General features: G+C 46.6%; 1 protein-coding gene across 2 annotated transcripts in view; it reads right to left on the reverse strand.

Moving 5' to 3' along the window:
- The window catches only part of LOC119956513 (testis-expressed protein 33), a 30,573-nt gene extending 16,126 nt beyond the window's left edge, over positions 1–14,447 (reverse strand). For both annotated transcript variants that reach the window (XM_038783798.1, XM_038783797.1), the window contains exons 1-3: positions 14,243–14,447; positions 14,121–14,126; positions 4,810–4,911 (exon numbers count right to left, since the gene is read on the reverse strand). In XM_038783798.1, coding sequence (XP_038639726.1) covers positions 4,810–4,911; positions 14,121–14,126; positions 14,243–14,270 — 136 coding nt within the window. In that variant the 5' untranslated portion in view covers positions 14,271–14,447. The remainder of the gene's footprint in view (positions 1–4,809; positions 4,912–14,120; positions 14,127–14,242) is intronic.
- Positions 14,448–20,624: the final 6,177 nt, after the last annotated feature.

The following is a 20,624-nucleotide window of genomic DNA, read 5'->3' on the forward strand; positions in this document are numbered from 1 at the left end:
TCAAGTTATTCACCAAAGTGAGATGCTAAGGGTTTGCCTTACAAGCAATAAAACAAAATGAATCACAGAATCAGAGTTGTTGGGGTGTAGGAGGCGACCATTCGGCCCATTGTGTCTGTCCCGACTCTCCAAACGAGCATCATGACTTAGTTGCCATTCCCTTGCCTTTTTCCCCCATACCCCTGCACTTTGTTTCTAGTCAAGTAATCATCTAATGCCCTCTTGAATTCCTCGATTGAACCTGCCTCCCACTTTCTCCCCCCCCGTGTCTGCGTGGGTTTCCACCAGGTGCTCCGGTTTCCTCCCACAGCCCAAAGATTTGCAAGTTAGGTGGATCGGCCATGACCAATGAGCAGGGTTACAGGGATAGGATGGGGAATGGGCTGTGGTAGAGGGCTCTTTCGGTGCAGACCTAGATGGGCTGAATGGCCTCCTCCGGTTCTAGAGGGATTCTATGGAAAGTTAACCAGGACACGGAACACCAGGGTAGTTTTCTCAAGTAGTATCTTTCAGTCCAACCGAGCAGGCAGACAGTGAGGCCATGGTTTAATATCTCACTCGGAAGACAGCAGCTTTGACAATGTGATGCTCCCTCACTGGAGGGTCAGGCTGGATACGTTGCTGCCAACAAGGACAAATCAGTTTTGAAAAACAATTAAAACGCTTGTTGTCTTTTTTGAACTTCTGCATTAAATTCTCTGCTTTGCAATCCTTTCTTTTAATTCAAGGACAAGACCCTCTTCAGGTCTCTCTGTCCCGTTCCGAACCTTTTCAAAAAGGAGAAGTTAATGACTCTTCCGAGCCCTTGACGTTTCTCTAAAGTAGGGGATGAAAGCAGAGACTTAAAGTGCCTTTCACAGCCTCATGATGCGCTAAAAACACTTTAGAACCAAAGGAGTACTTTAGAAGTGTGTCACTCTTAACAGAGGAGCATAGGTGGTACACAGCAAGGTGATCATTACCAGATAATCTGTCTTACTAATGCTGAGGGGTAAATTTCAGCAAGGCAGCAGGGAAAACTCAACTGCTCGTCCTCAAAATACTTCCACCTGAACAAACAGACTATGGGAGATGAGATGGCAGCTTCAACAATTCTGAGTTCCCTCAGTACCGGGGCTGGAGTGCCATCCCAGAACCTACACTTCAAGTGTCTGGAGTTGAGGGCAGCACGGTGGCGCAGTGGGTTAGCACTGCGGCCTCACGGCACCAAGGTCCCAGGTTCGATCCCGGCTCTGGGTCACTATCCGTGTGGAGTTCGCACATTCTCCCCGTGTCTGGGTGTGTTTCACCCCCACAACGCGAAGATGTGCAAGCTAGGTGGATTGGCCACGCTAAATTGCCTCTTAATTGAAAAACAAAAATGAATTAGGTACTCTAAAAAAAAATTTTTAATTGGAGTTGGACTCAAACCCACAACCTTCTGACTCAGAGGTGAGGGTGCACACCACTGAGCCACAACTAATATGGTAGTTAGGGATAGCTGGGGCAGCACCGTAGCACAAGTGGATAGCACTGTGGCTTCACAGCGCCAGGGTCCCAGGTTCGATTCCCCACTGGGTCACTGTCTGTGCAGAGTCTGCACGTTCTCCCCGTGTGTGCGTGGGTTTCCTCCGGGTGCTCCGGTTTCCTCCCACAGTCCAAAGACGTGCAGGTTAGGTGGATTGGTCATGATAAATTGCCCTTAGTGTCCAAAAAGGTAAGGAGGGGTTATTGGGTTACGGGGATAGGGTGGAAGTGAGGGCTGAAGTGGGTCGGTGCACACTCAATGGGCCGAACGGCCTCCTTCTGCACTGTATGTTCTATGTTCAATGTTCTAACACACACAAGGATGAGCCATTAATCCAAGGTCCTCTGGAGAGATAACATAGGATGACCAGCATTTATTGCCCACCCCTAATTGTCCTCAAGAAAGCAGTGCCCAGCTACCTTCTTAAAGCATTGCAGTCCACATGGTGCAGTCACAGAATCCCTACAGCGCACAAAGATGCCTTTCAGTCCATCGAGTCTGCATACACTCCGAAAGAGCATCCTACCGAGGTCCACTCACTCTCTCCCCCCCCCCCCCCCCATTCCCATAACCCCTCATAACCTGCACACCTTTGGATACTAAGTGGCAATTTAGCACGGCCAATCCATCTAACGTGCCAATCTTTGGACTGTGGGAGGAAACCCACGCAGACACGGTGAGAACGTGCAAACTCCACACAGATAGTTTCCCCAAGTCCGGAATCAAACCAAAACCCGGTGCCCTGAGGCAGCAGTGCTAACCACTGTGCCGCCCACAGTGATGTTAGAGAGAGTGTCCCAGATTATGACCAAGCGACTGTGAAGGAACGATGATACAGTTCCAGGTCAGAATAGTGTGTGACTTGGAGGAGAACTTGCAGGCAGTGGTGTTCCCATACGTCCGCTATCCTCATCCTTCTGGCTAGTCAAAGGCATGGGTTTGGGAGATGCTGTTGAAGAAGCCTTGACAAGTTGCTGAAGGGCAGCTTGCAGATGGTACAATACAGTCACGGTACGGCTGTGGCGGAGGGAGTGAATATACAAAAGGTAGCGCACAGAGTGCCGATCAAGCGGGCTGCTTTTTTCCCTCGATGTTGTCAAGCTTCTCGAGTGCTGTAAGCAGACAGTATTCCATTACACCACTGACTTGTCCCTTGTAGCTGGTGGAAAAGCTTTGGGGAGCAGTAGATGCGCTACTCTCTGACCTACTTTTGTAGCCATAGCATTTATCTGGACATTGCACTCACCAAGTGGAATGTGTCCAAGTTTGCAGACGACATTAAGATGAGTGGTAAAGCGAAAAGCGCAGAAGTTACCGGAAGTCTGCAGAGGGATTTGGATAGGTTAAGTGAATGGGCTAGTGTCTGGCAGATGGAATACAATGTTTTTTTTTTATAAATTTAGATTACCCAATTATTTTTTCTATTAAGGAGCAATTTAGACTTAGACTTAGAACAGTACAGCACAGAACAGGCCCTTCGGCCCTCAATGTTGTGCCGAGCAATGATCACCCTACTCAAACCCACGTATCCACCCTATACCCGTAACCCAACAACCCCTCCCCCTTAACCTTACTTTTTAGGACACTACGGTCAATTTAGCATGGCCAATCCACCTAACCCGCACATCTTTGGACTGTGGGAGGAAACCGGAGCACCCGGAGGAAACCCACGCACACATGGGGAGGATGTGCAGACTCCGCACAGACAGTGACCCAGCCGGGAATCGAACCTGGGACCCTGGAGCTGTGAGGCATTTATGTTAACCACCATGCTACCATGCTGCCTTTTTAGCGTGGCCAATCCACCTACTCTGCACATTTTTGGGTTGTGGGGGCAAAACCCACGCAGACACGGGGAGAATGTGCAAACTCCACACGGACAGTGACCCAGAGCCGGGATCGAACCTGGGACCTCAGCGCCGTGAGGCGGTTGTGCTAACCACTAGGCCACCGTGCTGCCCTGATGGAATACAATGTTGACAAATGTGAGGTTATCTATTTTGGTAGGAATAACAGCAAATGGGATTATTATTTAAATGATATAATATTAAAATATTAAAACATGCCGCTGTGCAGCGAGACCTGGGTGTGCTAGTGCATGAGTTGCAAAAAGTTGGTTTACAGGTGCAACAGGTGATTAAGAAGGCAAATGGAGTTTTGTCCTTTATTGCTAGAGGGATGAAGTTTAAGTCTAGGGAGGTTATGCTGCAATTGTATATGGTGTTAGTGAGGCCACACCTGGAGTATTGTATCCAGTTTTCGTCTCCTTATCTGAGAAAGGACGTACTGGCACTGGAGGGTGTGCAGAGGAGATTCACGAGGTTAATTCCAGAGTTGAGGGGGTTGGATTACGAGGAGAGGTTGAGTAGACTGGGATTGTAGTTGTTGGAATTTAGAAGGATGCAGGGGGATCTTATAGAAACATATAAAATTATGAAGGGAATAGATAGGATAGATTCGGGCAGGTTGTTTCCACTGGCGGATGAAAGCAGAACTAGGGGACATAGCCTCAAAATAAGGGGAAGTAGATTTAGGACTGAGCTTAGGAGAAACTTCTTTACCCAAAGGGTCGTGAATCTATGGAATTCCTTGCCCAGTAAAGCAGTTGAGGCTCCTTCATTAAATGTTTTTAAGATAAAGATAGATAGTTTTTTGAAGAATAAAGGGATTAAGGGTTATGGTGTTCGGGCCGGAAAGTGGAGCTGAGTTCACAAAAGATCCGCTCTGATCTCACTGAATGGCGGAGCAGGCTTGAGGGGCCAGATGGCCTACTCCTGCTCCTCGTTCATAGTATTTACATTGCAGAAGGAGGCCATTCGTCCCATCGAGTCTGCACCGGCTCTTGGAAAGCGCACCCTACCCAAGGTCAACACCTCCATCCTATCCCCATAACCCAGTAACACTAAGGGCAATTTTGGACTCAAAGGGCAAATTATCATGGCCAATCCACCTAACCCTCACATCTTTGGACTGTGGGAGGAAACCGGAGCACCCGGAGGAAACCCACGCACACACGGGGAGGATGTGCAGACTCCGCACAGACAGTGACCCAAGCCGGAATCGAACCTGGGACCCTGGAGCTGTGAAGCAATTGTGCTAACCACAATGCTACCATGCTGCCCTAGTTCTTATGTGCTTACGAGAGAAAGTGACTGTGAGGGTCATTGGTACATGTGCTGATGGAAGAAATATTTCAGGATGAAAACCAGTACAATGGAAATCCAACACAATCTCTCTTGCTTTAATTTTGCAAGAATAATAGTTAATAGTGCAGCATCCTTACAATTTATGCAGTTCTTTACCTTTAAAGTAACCTTTGCTATCCAACGTTGTGCCAAAGAGGGATCGACCGGGGTACTTCTGGCGTTCGTCGCTCATTGCGATTTCAGGTTTTATCAACGCATCTAGAAAAACAAATTTTTTTCCTTTTAGAAAAAGAAACTCTGAAAGTCAAGACTTGTTGAGCTTCCTTAAGCATTTCATAACTTCCTAACAACCTCATCCCAGCGAGCGCAACTCTTGTACGAGAGGCTGCTCCACAAGGTGACTGCCCTGACAAGCTGGAAAAAAAGGTTTACAATTTGCAAAAAAAAAAAAGGTTTTGGGGGGGGGAAAAGCGGATTTTAGTCAAATATGGCAGGGTATGGCCAAGGTAGACTGGAAAGAGTTACTTGTGGGGATATCTGCTGAAGAGCAATGAGGGGGAGGGGAGTTCAGAAAGGAAATAGGCTCAACATGTTCCCTCCAGGGTAATAGGAAGGAGTAACAATCCCAGGGAACCATGGATGACCAGAGAGACATTCAGGATATGATGAGAAGGAGTGGCCTTTAACAAGTACAAGGGGAACAAATCGATGGAGGCATTAGTGAAGTACAGAAAAGTGCTGGGTGGAGCTTAAGAAAGCAATTTGGAATGCAACGAGGGGATATGAGAAAGCGCTGGTGGGTAAAAGTAGGGAAAATCCCAAGATATTCTATAATTCCCGTACCAGCTGAGAATTCTGACTTCTCCCCGGAGTGTGGCGACTCGGGGCTTTTCACAGTAACTTCATTGCAGTGTTAATGTCAGCCTACTTGTGACAATAAAGGTTATTTGTTTTATTTATTTAAGTATATCAATGGGAAGAGGATAACCAGAGAAAGAGTAGGGCCCATAAGGGACCAAGGGGGTAACCTGTAGGTGGAGCCAGAGGACATTGGTACGGTGTTGGAACTAATACTTCACATCTGTCTTCACCCAAGAGAATGAGGAGGTGGTTATGGAACTCGGGAAGAGAGACTGTGAAGTTCTTGAGTAAATTGCCATGGGGAGCGACAAGGTAATGGAGGTGTTGGCGGGCTTAAAAGTGGAGAAATCTGCAGGTCTGGATGTGTCCCAGGATGCTGTGGGAGGCGAGGGAGGAGATTGCAGGGGCTCTGACCCAAATTTAGAATTCCTCTCTGGCCATGGGGGAGATGCCAGAGGACCGGGGAAGAGCTAATGTGGTCCCACTATTTCAGAGAGGTTGTAGAGATAAGCCAGGGAATACAGACCAATGAGTCTCATGTCAGTGGTAGGGACACAATTGGAGAAAATTCTGAAGGTGATACTCTATCTCCATATGGAGAGGCAAGGTTTGATCAGGAATAGTCAGCTTGGCTTTGTCAGAGGGAGGCCATGCCTAACAAATTTGATTGAAGTTTTTGACCATGTGACCAGGTGTGTAGATGAGGGTAGTGCAGCTGATGTAGTTTACATGGATTTCAGCAAAGCCTTTGACATGATAGACTTCTAAAGAAGGCAAATACACAGGGGATAGAGGGTAACTTGATAAGGTGGATTCAAAATTGGCTTTGCTGTAGGAGACAGAGGGCGATGACAGACGGCTGCTTTAGTGACTGGAAGCCAGTGTCTAGTGATGTACCACAGGGATCTGTGCTGGGTCCCCTATTGTTTGTTATTTATTTAAACAACATAGGTGATTATGCGGGGGTAGGATCAGTAAGCGTGCAGATGACACAAAGACTGGCCAGGTGGATACACTTTGGAAGGAGTATTGTGACAAGGAAGTATTCAATGAATGGAAGTATTCAATGAATCCGATGACATTAGGAAGTAATGAGGAACAAAGGGCCTTGGGAGTGTTTGTCCATAGATCTCTGAAGGCAGAAGGGCAGGTTAGTACGGTGGTGAAAAAGGCTCATGGAACACTTGCCTTTACCAATCGAGGCGTGGCATAGATTACAAAAGCAGGGAGGTCATGTTGGAGTTGTATCGAACGTTGGGGAGGCCACAGCTGGAGTACTGAGTGCAAATCTGGTCGCCAGATTATAGGAGAGATGTGATTGCACTGGAGGGGGTGCAGCGGAGATTGAACCAGGATAACACTTAAGTTATGTAGAGAGGTTGGATAGGCTTGGGTTGTTTTTGTTGGAGCAGAGAAGACGATCGGGGCGATCCGATGGAGGTGTACAAGATTATGAGGGGCATGGACTGGGTGGATAGGGAACAGCTGTTCCCCTTAGTTGAAGGGTCTGTTACGAGGGGACATAAATTCAAGGCAAGGGGCAGGAGATTTAAGAGGGATTTGAGGAAAAGCATTTTTACCTAGAGGGTGGTGATGGTCCGGAATGCACTGCGTGGGAGAGTGGTAGAGGCGGGTTGCCTCACATCCTTTAAAAAGTTCTTGGATGAGCATTTGGCAAGTCATAACATTCAAGGCTACGGGCCATGTGCTGGCGAATGGGATTAGGTAGGTAGGTCAGGGGTGGCATGTGGCGCAGTGGATAGCAATGGGACTGCGGTGCTGAGGACCTGGGTTCGAATCCCGGCCCTGGGTCACTGTGTGTGTGTAGTTTACACATTCTCCCCATGTCTGCGTGGAGTTTACACATTCTCCCCATGTCTGCATGGGTTTCACCCCCACAACCCAAAGATGCAAAGGTTAGATGGATTGGCCAAGCTAAATTGCCCCTAAATTGGAAAAAAAAATAATTGGGTACTCTAACTTTTTTTTTTAAAGTGGGCAGGTCAGGTGTTTTTCATGCATCGGTGCAGCATCGATGGGCCGAAGGGCCTCTTCTGCACTGTATTATTCTGGAATTCTCTGAATTTGCAGGCCTTCAGGAAAACTCTCACAAAACATACCCAATATTCATCAGATCCCATGTTTTACTCTATATGGTTCTGCCTTACCCAGATCGTAATTAAGCTTTCCATTTTTCGCAAATCGTAAGATATCCATTTTTTTTGCAGTAGTTAGATATACTTAAAGAGTGAGCACAATTGGAATGGAAAACGGTGGCACAGTGGTTAGCATCGCTGCCTCACAGCACCGAGGACCCAGGTTCGATCCTTGCCCCAGGTCACTATCCGTGTGGAGTTTGCACATTCACCCCGTGTCTGTGTTGGTCACGCTAAATTGCCAAAATTTAAAAAAAACAATTGAAACGGAAAGAACACAAGAAACACGAGGAGGCCACATGGTCCATGAAGCTTGCTGCATCATTAATAGCATGGCTAATATATGGTGTTGTTTCGTCCTTTTGCCTGACAGCAATGCAGGGTCTTTACTCACTTCTCCCCCTACTTAAGGAGATTTCACAATGTGATAAGCCGATGCTTGATACAGGGAGGAGAAATGTTTGTTTTTTTTTTTTTTTTTTAATTTTTTCATTGGAATTTTTTGCAGAAAATATAACAAAAAGTATAGCAAAAAGCAGTAATATGCAACTAACAGCCCCATAACACCCACAATTCCCCCCATACCGTAACATCACATGTATCACATTCCCCCACCCCCCCCCCCCCAAACAAGAGAACTTAACCATAAATTAAAATTAGATAAATCAAATTTAAATAAATAAGCTAACATAATCAACGCCCCCCGCCCCCCACCCCCCCCCCCCCCCCCCGGGTTGCTGCTGCTACTGTCCCAGTACCCTATCGTTGAGCCAGAAAGTCGAGGAAAGGTTGCACCGTTTAAAGAACCCTTGCACCGATCCTCTCAGGGCGAATTTAACCTTCTCAAGCTTAATAAAGCCCGCCATGTCATTGATCCAGGTCTCCACGCTTGGGGGCCTTGCGTCCTTCCACTGTAGCAAAATCCTTCGCCGGGCTACTAGGGACGCAAAGGCCAGCACACCGGCCTCTTTCGCCTCCTGCACTCCTGGCTCTACCCCAACCTCAAAGATCGCGAGTCCCCATCCTGGCTTGACCCTGGATCCCACCACCCTTGACACCGTCCTCGCCACCCCCTTCCAGAACTCCTCCAATGCCGGGCATGCCCAGAACATATGGGCATGGTTCGCTGGACTCCCCGAGCACCTGGCACACCTATCTTCACCCCCAAAGAACCTATTCATCCTCGTCCCAGTCATGTGGGCCCTATGCAGCACCTTGAATTGGATGAGGCTAAGCCGCGCACACGAGGAGGAAGAATTTACCCTCTCCAGGGCATCAGCCCATGTCCCGTCTTCGATCTGTTCCCCCAGTTCCCCCTCCCACTTCGTTTTCAGCTCCTCTACTGACGCCTCTTCCTTCTCCTGCATAAGCTTGTAGATATCGGATATCTTCCCCTCCCCGACCCAGACCCCCGAGAGCACCCTGTCACTCACCCCCTTCGCGGGGAGCGCAGGGAATCCCTCCACCTGCCGTCTAGCAAATGCCTTTACCTGCAGATATCTAAACATGTTTCCCGGCGGGAGCCCAAATTTCTCTTCCAACTCCCCCAGGCTCGCAAACCTTCCGTCGATAAACAGGTCCTTCAGCTGTCTAATGCCCGCTCTATACCATCCCCGAAATCCCCCATCCATGTTCCCCGGGACAAACCTATGGTTCCCCCTTAACGGAGCCTCCATCGAGCCCCCCACTTCTCCCCTATGTCGCCTCCACTGCCCCCAAATCTTGAGGGTAGCCGCCACCACCGGACTCGTGGTATACCTCGTGGGAGGGAGCGGCCACGGCGCCGTTACCAGGGCCCCCAGGCTTGTATCCCCACAGGACGCTCTCTCCATCCGTTTCCATGCTGCCCCCTCCCCCTCCATCACCCACTTACGCACCATCGACACGTTGGCCGCCCAGTAATACAGGGAGGAGAAATGTTAATCGTTGTTTTGTCATGTACTCGGGATGGAGTTCACTGAGGCCGGTCTATTCTCCCAAAGTAAGCTACTCAGGGCTGTAGTTTGTTTAACCCATTACCGTTTATTTACGGATACCATATACATACTGGGATAACTCTGCATGAGGTTGGAACGTCTCCTTGCTCCGGAGTTCTGGTGCTCAATCATCACCATTATGTCGGCATTACGGGTTTATGACGCTAACCTTTTGCTCCACATCTCCTCCCAAGGCTTTATCCCAATTATGTACACCCTCCTCTACAGCCCTACCAATGTCTCAGACTTTACAGGATTAGCTCCCTGATGTGTCTTGCCCAATCTTGTTCTTTCCTAAGCCAAGGACATTTTGCACTCGCCCTGTTGGTGTGAGTCTTCTTCTCCTGGGTGACTGTAGAGCTTTCATTTTTTCTTCTTTATCTCCATCAGTAAGCCCAAGTTTTATTGGCTTTCTTTCCAAGAGTATTAGGCACTGCCGTTTCTCCCTATAGTTCCCGGTCTGTCTCAATCCTTTTTTTAAATTTCCAATTAAGGGGCAATTTAGCATGACCAATCCACCTGTACTGCGCATCTTTGGGTTGTGGGGGTGAGACCCACGCAGACACGGGGAGAATGTGCAAACTCCACACGGACAGTGACCTAGGGCCAGTATTGAACCAAGGTCCTCGGCGCCGTGAGGCATCACTGTTAACTACTGCGTACCTTGCCGCCCATCTGTCCCAATTCTATATGAACTCGGTTATGGAGCTGGATTATTATGCCTTTTTCTGTTGGGCTCATACCCTCCCACTTTCCCCAAGGGTTGCAGCGCTGAGAAGCTTTGTGCCCTACGCCTGAAGTTAAAGTTACGAGCCTATTTGTTTCATAGATCATAGAATTTACAGTGCAGAAGGAGGCCATTCGACCCATCGAGTCTGCACCAGCTCCTGGAAACCTAGCACCCTACCCAAGGTTAACACCTCCACCCTATCCCCATAACCCAGTAACCCCACACAACACTAAGGGCAATTTTGGACACTAAGGGCAATTTAACATGACCAATCCACCTAACTTGCACATCTTTGGACTGTGGGAGGAAACCGGAGCACCCGGAGGAAACCCACGCACACACGGGGAGGACGTGCAGACTCCGCACAGATAGTGACCCAAGCCAGAATCGAACCTGGGACCCTGGAGCTGTGAAGCGATTGTGCTATCCACAATGCTACCGTGCTGGCCTTCCTCACGCCGTTTCACCCTCTCAACGTCATTCGGGGCAACATTTGGGTTTATTTTCTGTTGCAGAGTTGACAGGTGTGTCGGCAAAATCCGTCCCGTTAACAACTCTGATGGTGAGAAACAATTTTGCGGCAGAAAAGTTTGGTAACCCAGGAGAGCCCAATTAAGAGCTTCAATTTTCTTCATTAAGACTTTGATGGTTCACACACCTCCCTCAGCTTCTCCATTTGCCTGCGGATAACAAGGTGAGCTGGCCACACAAATTAATCCATAATCTTTTGCAAAATTTTGCAATAATTCTTTTGCAAATTGCGGATCATTGTCTGGCATCACAATATCGAGTGAGATGGGCTGCATAAATCCTATAAGTAATTTAATTATTATTTCACGTGCCAAAATCTACTTTTTGAATCCAATTGGATGAATAGAGCATGGTGGGCTTGTTTAGCAAGGCTCTCATTCACCGAACCTATCGGGTTCCACTGGTTTGCTTAGTTAAGTTACATCCAGGTAGATTATAATTGAGCTGTTTTGCTTTGTGACCATGGCAATTCAGAGAATCATGGAGATGTTATAGCACAGGAGGCCATTCTGCCCATCTTGTACATGACAGCCCGAGGACACCCAGGTGCCCTTTCTAATTCCACCTTCCTGCGCTCAGTCCATAGCCCCGTATCTTATAGCACTAAGGTGCAGATCCAGGTACTTTTTAAAAAGTCTTTAGGGTCTCTGCCTCCACCACAAATTCGGGCAGCAAATTCCAGACACCCACTACCCTCTGGGTAAAAAGGTTCTTCCTCAAATGTCCCCTCAAATTTCTCCATCAAGGGAAACAATTTTATTTTGTCCAATCTATCTCTCCCCCTCATAATTTTGTACACCTCGATTAAGTCACCCCTCAGCCTTCGTTATTCCAAGGGAAATAATAACCCCAACCTAGTCTCTCCTCTTGGCTACACTTACCTAGTTCTGGCAACATTCTTGCAAACCTCCTCTGCACTCTTTCTGAAATGTGGTGACCAGAACTGCACACAATACTCCAGTTGTGGCCTCGCCAGTGTTTTCCTGAACACAGTTTTGTTGTCATGGTTACTGGTGTGATAACTCTTCACTGCAACATGTTCTTGATTTCACCCTCGACTGTACCCAAGAGAGGGTGAGGGACTTGCCCCCCCCCCCCCCAGTGTGAAGAGGCAAATTGATTGAGCATCAGCAGTTAGGGTAATATGGTACTCAGTCTTCCTAAATGTGTAAATAATCTTGGAAATTCATTCCTGAATGTACTGCCGTAATGTTTATCAGCAGCTTCATCAACTTTATATATGAGCTTTAATTTTAAATATGCCTTCCTGATTCTTAAAGAAGATTCTTGATTCTGGATGACATATAGGAGCTTCAATCATTTTTCTATCTGCGTACTTCAATTTCTGGCCTAAGACTTCACTGACGTTCCACCTGGACCCTGAAATGTGATGGATGAAGTGCTTGAGCCATGATACTTTATTAGATAGGACAAAAACCCCTGCACCAGTGTCTAATTTAAAACTTCTGTGGAGCATCCATCCACTACAAGTTCAATGCTCCAGGACTTATTTTCTATTTACTTAGGAAGGTTTCAGAGGAAAGCTTTTTCTCTTGCTGGAGTTCTTCCACTTCTTGCATCTGATTTGGTTTTCATGCTCTCACCTGATCTTTGCTTCACTGGTTAAAATTTGCCTGAGAATTCTTTTTTTTCTAAAATACAGAAAAATGAATTGAATGGTTGCAGGACTTAAGAGGTTGAAGTCTTATCGACTCCATCTTACTATTATGTCATCGGCAATAGCTCCAACTGCATAGAGTAAGGTATTGACCTGACCCTTTCTATTCTTTTCTGTGCAGACCAGAAGCAATTCTAGATCTGGAAACCCCCTCTTCCAGTTGTCACAGTGCTGGTCCAGTTGCAAACTTACAGCACTCTGGAATGATTCTGGGAGCGGGAGTGTGGATTCCACGTTTGTACCAAGCCCTGGAAAAGCTGCTCCGTCATTGACATTGGTTGTTGATTCTGGTTAGTGCTCCTGTTGTGCAGATTCTGGGTCTATCTCTTAGCTTGCATCTGCTGCACTAGAGGTGTTCCTCCTTTGTGTGTGTGGTTTGAATCTGTCCCTTGTCCTTCATTTAAGCATATCGCCAGTTCTATAGCTGCTTCTAGGACATTCTCTAAGCCTTTTACTCGCTGCCCGCTGCCACCATGTTTTATCATGTATTTAGAGTCTGGACTAGATTCTTTGGGGCTCGTCTATTCCCCCAAGTAAGCTGCTTGAGACTATAGTTTGTTGAAACTATTATTCTTGGTTTACAGCTACAAATACATATTAGGCTCTCCTCAGGAGGTTATTCAAGCAGGTGATGCTACATCATCATTACATTACTATCAGGTGCTACTGATGTTAACCCTTTACAGCAGTGGCCCCCATTTTGCTCCTCGATATCGGGGTTCCTGGGCAGTTTCCCTTTATGATCACCACCAACCACCTCCACCTTATTTCTGGCCTTAAGAACTTCACGCCTATTTCCAAATGCAGACCGACCCTTGTATATTCCACCCTTGTCATTTCAGTTTCTGCTTCAAATGTCTAGACATCTCTATAGAGGTTAGAAGAATGATGGGAAATCAAATTGAGGCCGACATGATGATAAATGGTATGGATAAAGGAGACGTGGAGCAGATGCTTCTCCATGTGGGTCATTCTAGAACGAGAATTAAGATTAAGAGGCAGCAAATTTAAAACAGAGTTAAAGAGAAACTACTTCTCCTGAAGGGTTGTGAATCTGAGGCATTTGCTACCACAGAGTGCAGTGGATGCAGGGACAGTGAGTAAATTTAATGAGGAGTTGGACAGATTTTTAATGGGTAATGGGTTGAAGGGTTATGGAGAACGGGCAGGACGCTGGAGTTGAGTCCAGGATGAGATCAGCCATTGAATGGCAGAGCAGGCTCGATGGGCCGAATGGCCTAATTCTGCTCCTCTCTCTTATGAACTGTCCTACAGTTATTGCACATCCTCACTCCCTCTCTCCCACTTCATCAAACGACACTTTCACCTTCCTTCATCCTCTTCCCCCACCCCCCAACAAAGCATTTCAGAAGAGGCTTTTGAGTAGCTGGGAACCTAGCGGATTTTTGAACCTCGGATTTCCGGCGTTGTTGCAAAAAAAGAAACTACAGGTCTAATTGAGCTCAAGCGCCCCATCAAGGTGTTCCGAGCGAGCCCCACGAAAACGTACGTTTACCTGCAAAGTTTGGCCTTACCAGACACTGAAAAAGAAAATTAACAAAAAAAACAGGATTAAGTATTTCATTTTACATGATTAACAGTTTCTTTTTTTTTTAAAACATTGTTTTAGGATGGTCAGGTCCGTGAAATAACCAACCTTGAAACTGAGGACAGTCCGGATCCATTGCAAGTCCCAGCCAAATTCACCTGGAGCTCCTCTCCTGCCGGTATTAACTTGGGCTGTGTTGCAACTTCGTCGCGTCGCCAATCAGGACTTGGGTTACAGGTTGGCTCCACCAACCAAGAGGGGGCCAGCCAGTCACATGCCCTAAAAAGTATCGAACGTTGCTAGGGGAACAGTGATCAACATTCCATGGAAGAATATGACCAGGGTGGAATAGCAAAAAGGCATCAAAAAAATGAGGCAAATTTTCCCTTTGGGATTGATTGGGAATTGTTAATGCTGCCACAACTTCCAAGGTTTGGGTGGGTGGGAATGCAACATTCCCCTCCAGTACTTTCTTATGCCAAATCTAATGCCGGATGGGGCGGGAGGGGACCATCAACCTTCCTTTTCGAATCATGGAAAAGTTACAGTGCAGTAAAGAGACCATTCAGCCTATCATGTACGTGAAGGTCAAAGGAAAAAAAAACTGGCCGCTCATTTTATTCATTCAACAAGGAGTAATTTAAAAAAAACATTTTTAATCCCATCTTTAAAGTCACAAAGGCAATGCGCAGAGTGGACAAGGCAAACTCTTAATCCATTTTATTGCTTGCTCCAAAAACCAATTGAAGCTAATTGATGGTCTCCACAAGATGGACATTGGACGTACATGATCCAAACTGACACGAAAAGGCATCTCTGGCTTGATCTGACACTTGATCTAATAATATAGATATAGAGAAATACAGCACAGAACAGGCCCTTTGGCCCACGATGTTGCGCCGAACTTTATTAATTTTTATTAATTTAATTATTAATGTTTATTAATAATCTTTATTGTCACAAATCAGCTTACATTAACACTGTAAGAAGTCTTCCAACACCAGGTTAAAGTCCAACAGGTTTGTTTGAAACACGAGCTTTCGGAGCACTGCTCCTTCCTCAGGTGAATGCATGTGAGTGCATGAATCACCCGAGGAAGGAGCAGTGCTCCGAAAGCTCATGTTTGAAACAAACCTGTTGGACTTTAACCTGGTGTCGTAAGACTTCTTACTGTGCTCACCCCAGTCCAACGCCGGCATCTCCACATCATGGCTACATTAACACTGCAATGAAGTTACTGTGAAAAGCCCCCAGTCGCCACATTCAGGCGCCTGTTCGAGTACACCGAGGGAGAATTCAGAATTCTCAGCTGGTATGGGAATTGAACCTGTGCTGCTGGCCTCGTTCTGCATCACAAACCAGCTATCTAGCCAACTGAGCTAAACCTAACCAAAAGGATGAGAAGCGATATAGCCACTCATTATAATCCCATTTTCCAGCATCTGGTCCACAGCCTTGCAGGTTACAGCACGTCTGATGTTGATCCAGGTACCATTTGAATGAGTTGAACGTTTCAATCCCAACCATCAATTTAGGCAGCGAATTCCAGACGCCCATCACCTCCCTCTGGGTGAAAATGTTTTTCCTCGTGGCCCCTCTTCTACAAAGAAAACTAGGCAGGGCTTAACAGAGTTGAGGCCGCAGAAGAAATGTTGATGCACTGGTAGGGCAGCAGGGTAGCATGGGGGTTAGCATAAATGCTTCACAGCTCCAGGGTCCCAGGTTCGATTCCCGGCTGGGTCACTGTCTGTGTGGAGTCTGCACGTCCTCCCCCTGTGTGCGTGGGTTTCCTCCGGGTGCTCCGGTTTCCTCCCACAGTCCAAAGATGTGCGGGTTAGGTGGATTGGCCATGCTAAATTGCCCGTAGTGTCCTAAAAAAAGTAAGGTTAAGGGGGGGTTGTTGGGTTACGGGTATAGGGTTGATACGTGGGTTTGAGTAGGGTGATCATGGCTCGGCACAACATTGAGGGCCGAAGGGCCTGTTCTGTGCTGTACTGTTCTATGTTTTATGGTATCTTCTCAAAGCAATGCCAACAAGGGCCCTGATTTTACAGTGGAACAATAATAATCTTTATTGTCACAAGTAGGCTTACATTAACACTGCAATGAAGTTACTGTGAAAATATCCTAACCGCCACATTCAAGCACCTGTTCAGGTACACAGAGGGAGAATTCAGAATGTCCAATTCACCTAACAGCACGTCTTTCGGCACTTGTGGGAGGAAACCGGAGCACCCGGAGGAAACCCACGCAGACACAGGGAGAACGTGCAGACTCCGCAGAAACAGTGACCCAAGCCAGGAGTCGAACCTGGAACCCCGGTGCTGTGGAGCAACAGTGCTAACCACTGTGCTACTGTGCCACCTGAACGGCCCGCATTGCTCCACTTAACCGGACATCAACTTCAGAACATGCGCCAGATAACTTCTGCAGCGGGTGCACCACTGAGAAATTAATGAAAACTTCAATCCTTAAGCTATTGGCTTCGCTGCAAGAACCCTCGAAAAAGTTACTCCTTGTTAAATAAATTGCAACTTGGTTTTAATGGCAGACTAACCTCGCAATTACTGCTAAACTCTCCTCAATGTGGTGCCCTCGTCATCCCGGGGTTGCTAATCGTGCTTATGCCACATATCACTATGGGTGAAGGTAGGAGGTAGACCCACAGACCACAGCAGATGGCCGGGGGGGGGGGGGGGGGGGGGGGGGGGCGGGGGGGAGAAGAAAGAGTTGAACCCACAATGTTAGCATTATTCTATTCTTACACTGTAGGCAATGAGTTAACGTGTTCCCCCCCCCCCCCCCCCCCCCCCCCCAAATAAATGCCATGGACCTGAAAAGCTAGTTTTATAATTGTGGAATGTCAACATTTTTCTATTTAAATTCTATCCTCACATGCAGAGCGACAGCCCAAATGCTCTAAAATGCGATTAGGTGGCACTGACAGGATGGGCGAGAAAAGTTTGGCTGTTCTTTCACTTCAGTCTGAAAATTTAAATTGCTTTTAAAGGTGCGGTCTAACTAAACTCTTTAGAATTGAAGCAAGACGTCACTACTCCTACATCACTATTCCATCAAATCCTCTGATGATAAAGGCTAATATTCCATTAGCCTTCCTCATAGCCCACTGCACCTGCAAGTTAACCTAAGTGACTTACTGACAAGGACACCCAGATCCTTTTGTACATATACTTTCTAATTTCTTACCATTTAAGAAATACTCTGCACATCTGTTCCTTCTACCATAATGGATTACCTCACGTTTCCACATTATATTCCATCGGTCACGTTTGCCACTTTACATCTTCCTCACAACACATTCTCGCCTAGCTTTTATCATCCGAGATATTGGAAATATTACATTTGGTCTTCACATCCAAATCATCAACAGCTTCACCTGGTGAAAATGATGACCAAATGGCATAAACCCTTAAATGGAAGGAGAGGATTCTGGCAGGGCAAGTGCTTTGAACGTAACTTTTGATCACAGCAGTTCGCCTAAGTCACATCTCTTTTTGAAATACCAGGAAGTGAACAGCAGTTATCAAAATTTGCTGTTTTTTTCTTAAGAAGAAGTCCTTTCATCCTAATGCGATGTAATAATTGTAGACTGGTCATTCATTCTTCATAGGGAGGCAGTAGCATAGTGGTATTGTCACTGGACTAGGAAACCAGAGACCCAGAGTAATGGTCTGAGGATCCAGGTTCAAATCACACCACTCCAGCTGGTGAAATTTGAATTCAGTGAAAATCTTGACCATGAAATAATTGCCAATGATCAAAAGCCCATCAAATACACTAATCCCCTTTAGGGAAGGAAATCTGCTGTCCTTGCCTTACCTGGTCTGGCCTACATGTGACTCCAAACCCACAGCAATATGGTTGAATCTTAACTGCCTCCTCAAGGGTAATTAAGGATGGGCACAAAATGCTGGCTCAACCTACAACAACCAAGTCCCATGAACGAATTAAAAAAAAAAACACTTTCAACTATAAGACCTGGGGATCAAAGCAAGAGACAGGAGGGGGGACAAGAGAGTGAAATAAATAATGAAGTTAGCACTGTTGCTTCACAGTCCCAGGTTCGATTCCCGGCTTGGGTCTCTGTGTGGAGTCTGCACGTCTCCCCGTGTCTGCGTGGGTTGCTTCCGGGTGCTCCGGTTTCCTAGATGTCCAAAGATGTGCAGGTTAGGTGGATTGGCCATGCTAAATTGCCCTTGGTGTCCAAAACATTTTGTTGGGGTTACTGGGATAGGGTGGGCTTAAATAGTGTGCTCTTTCCAAGGGCCGACTCGATGGCCTCCTTCTGCACTGTAAATTCTATGATTCTCAGTTGTTTAAAGACTCAACCAGAGAGTTTGGGTTGCCTCATGTGATGAAAGTCATTACAAAATCAGAACTGGCCAGAAAGAAACTTCAGTACACTTATTTGAGCACCAGCAATGTAACTTGGTTGTGGTTGTTGTTGTGGTGTGGATGCTATGTGGAATAACTGCATAGGATAGGCTAGTGAACAGCAGGCCTAGACTGGCTGGAGGTGTTTTTTTTTTTAAATACCTGCTTAGGTTACGTTGTGTAAACTAAGAGCAAACTAGTTTCCTATATTGGTTGAAAGGCCACTTAAGCTGACAAGCCAACAGCCTAAGGGCGCAGTTCAATATTATTTTCAGTAAGTTTTAAAACATTTGCAGAAAATTTGGAAAGTGATAGCTCCAATCTCGATGTTTTTTTGCTTGCTACCAATCTCCCTAACAAGCAGAGGGAGGTGGTGGCATAAAGCCCCCAAGTAATACTCTGGGGACCCAGGTTCCAATTGCATCACAGTAGATGGCAAAATTGGAATTCAATAAGAACAATCTGTAATTAAAAGTCTAATGATGACATCCTAAAAATCCTTCTGATTCACTAATATCCTTTCGGGAAGGGGATCTGTCTTCCTTATCTGGCCTCGAGTACACATGACTCCATTTCAAGGGCAAATAAATGTTGGCCAATGAATTTTAAAAAAAAGCTTCAGCCAACCCTCGTCTTGGGAGCGGCTCAATAGGACAGTGGTTAGCACTGCTGCCTCACTGCGTCAGGGACCCGGGTTCAATTCCGGCCTCAGGTGACTGTCTGTGTGGAGTTTGCACTTCCTCCCAGTGTCTGCGTAGGTTTCCTCCGGGTGCTCCGGTTTCCTCCCACAGTCTAAAGATGTGCAGGTTAGGTGGATTGGCCGTGCTAAATTGCCCCTCAGTGGCCAATGGTTAAGTGGGGTTACTGGATAGGGTGGCGGTGTGGCCTTAAGTAGGGTGCTCTTTCCAAGGGCCGGTGCAGACTCGATGGGCCGAATGGCCTCCTTATAATCATTTTATGGTCACCAAGATTGGTCTAAAATAGACAACTAATGTTTCAAGGTTGTGCATTTTAGAAATTCAGGATTCTCTTCCAAAATCTCATTTCATATACTCCCTTCAGAAACCTGACTTGGTTCACTGTGTGCGGAATCTGCACGTTCTCCCCGTGTGTGCGTGGGTTCCCTCCGGGTGCTCCGGTTTCCTCCCACAGTCCAAAGATGTGCAGGTTAGGTGGATTGGCCATGATAAATTGCCCTTAGTGTCCAAAATTGCCCTTAGTGTTGGTTGGGGTTACTGGGTTAGGGGGATAGGGTGGAGATGTGGGTAGGGTGCTCTTTCAAAGAGCTGGTGCAGACTCGATGGGCTGAATGGCCTCCTTCTGCACTGTTGGTTCTATGATTCTATCGTATAATTGCTTTTGTTTTGCTTTAAAGTTTTGCATTTCCTGTAGGACCACTGCATTATCCTCCTTCTTTGCCAAGTATGGAAGTCTGGTATGCCATTTTCTATTCACGAGTAACTCTGCTAGCGATCTACCATGTGATAATGGTGATGCTTTGTAACTCAATAGTGCAAAATATGGATCAGATTGGCTGTCCACTGCTTTCTGAAAATAATAATCTTTATTGTCACAAGTTGGCTTACATTAACACTGCAATGAAGTTACCGTGAAAAGCCCCCTAGTAGTCACATTCCAGTGCTTGTTTGGGTACACTGAGCAAGAATTCAGAATGTCCAAATGACCTAACAGCATGTCTTTCGGGACTTGTGGGAGAAAACTGGAGCATCCGAAGTAAACTCACGCAGAGCGAGAACGTGCAGACAGTGACCCTGGCCAAGAATCAAACCTGGGACCCTGGTGCTGTGAAGCAACAGTGTCTGTGTGCCTATTGATTAACAATATGTACACTTTTTATCGTCTTTTCCATTGGGCTGAGGTTACAATGGGCTCAACGGGATATGACTGAATTCATACCAGACTGCAAAGTGTTGTCACTCTTTGCAGTTAAAACAAGGACCGTTGTCACTGACGACGAACTGCGGAATTCCATGCCTCACACGAACAGACTTGGTTAGCAGTATTACACTGCTTGCCATTATGCTTGACAGTAGAGCCATTTTGGGATAGTTTGAAAAACAGTCTATGATCAGTA

This window comes from Scyliorhinus canicula, chromosome 23 (genome assembly GCF_902713615.1).
Source record: "Scyliorhinus canicula chromosome 23, sScyCan1.1, whole genome shotgun sequence".
Lineage (NCBI taxonomy): Eukaryota > Metazoa > Chordata > Chondrichthyes > Carcharhiniformes > Scyliorhinidae > Scyliorhinus > Scyliorhinus canicula.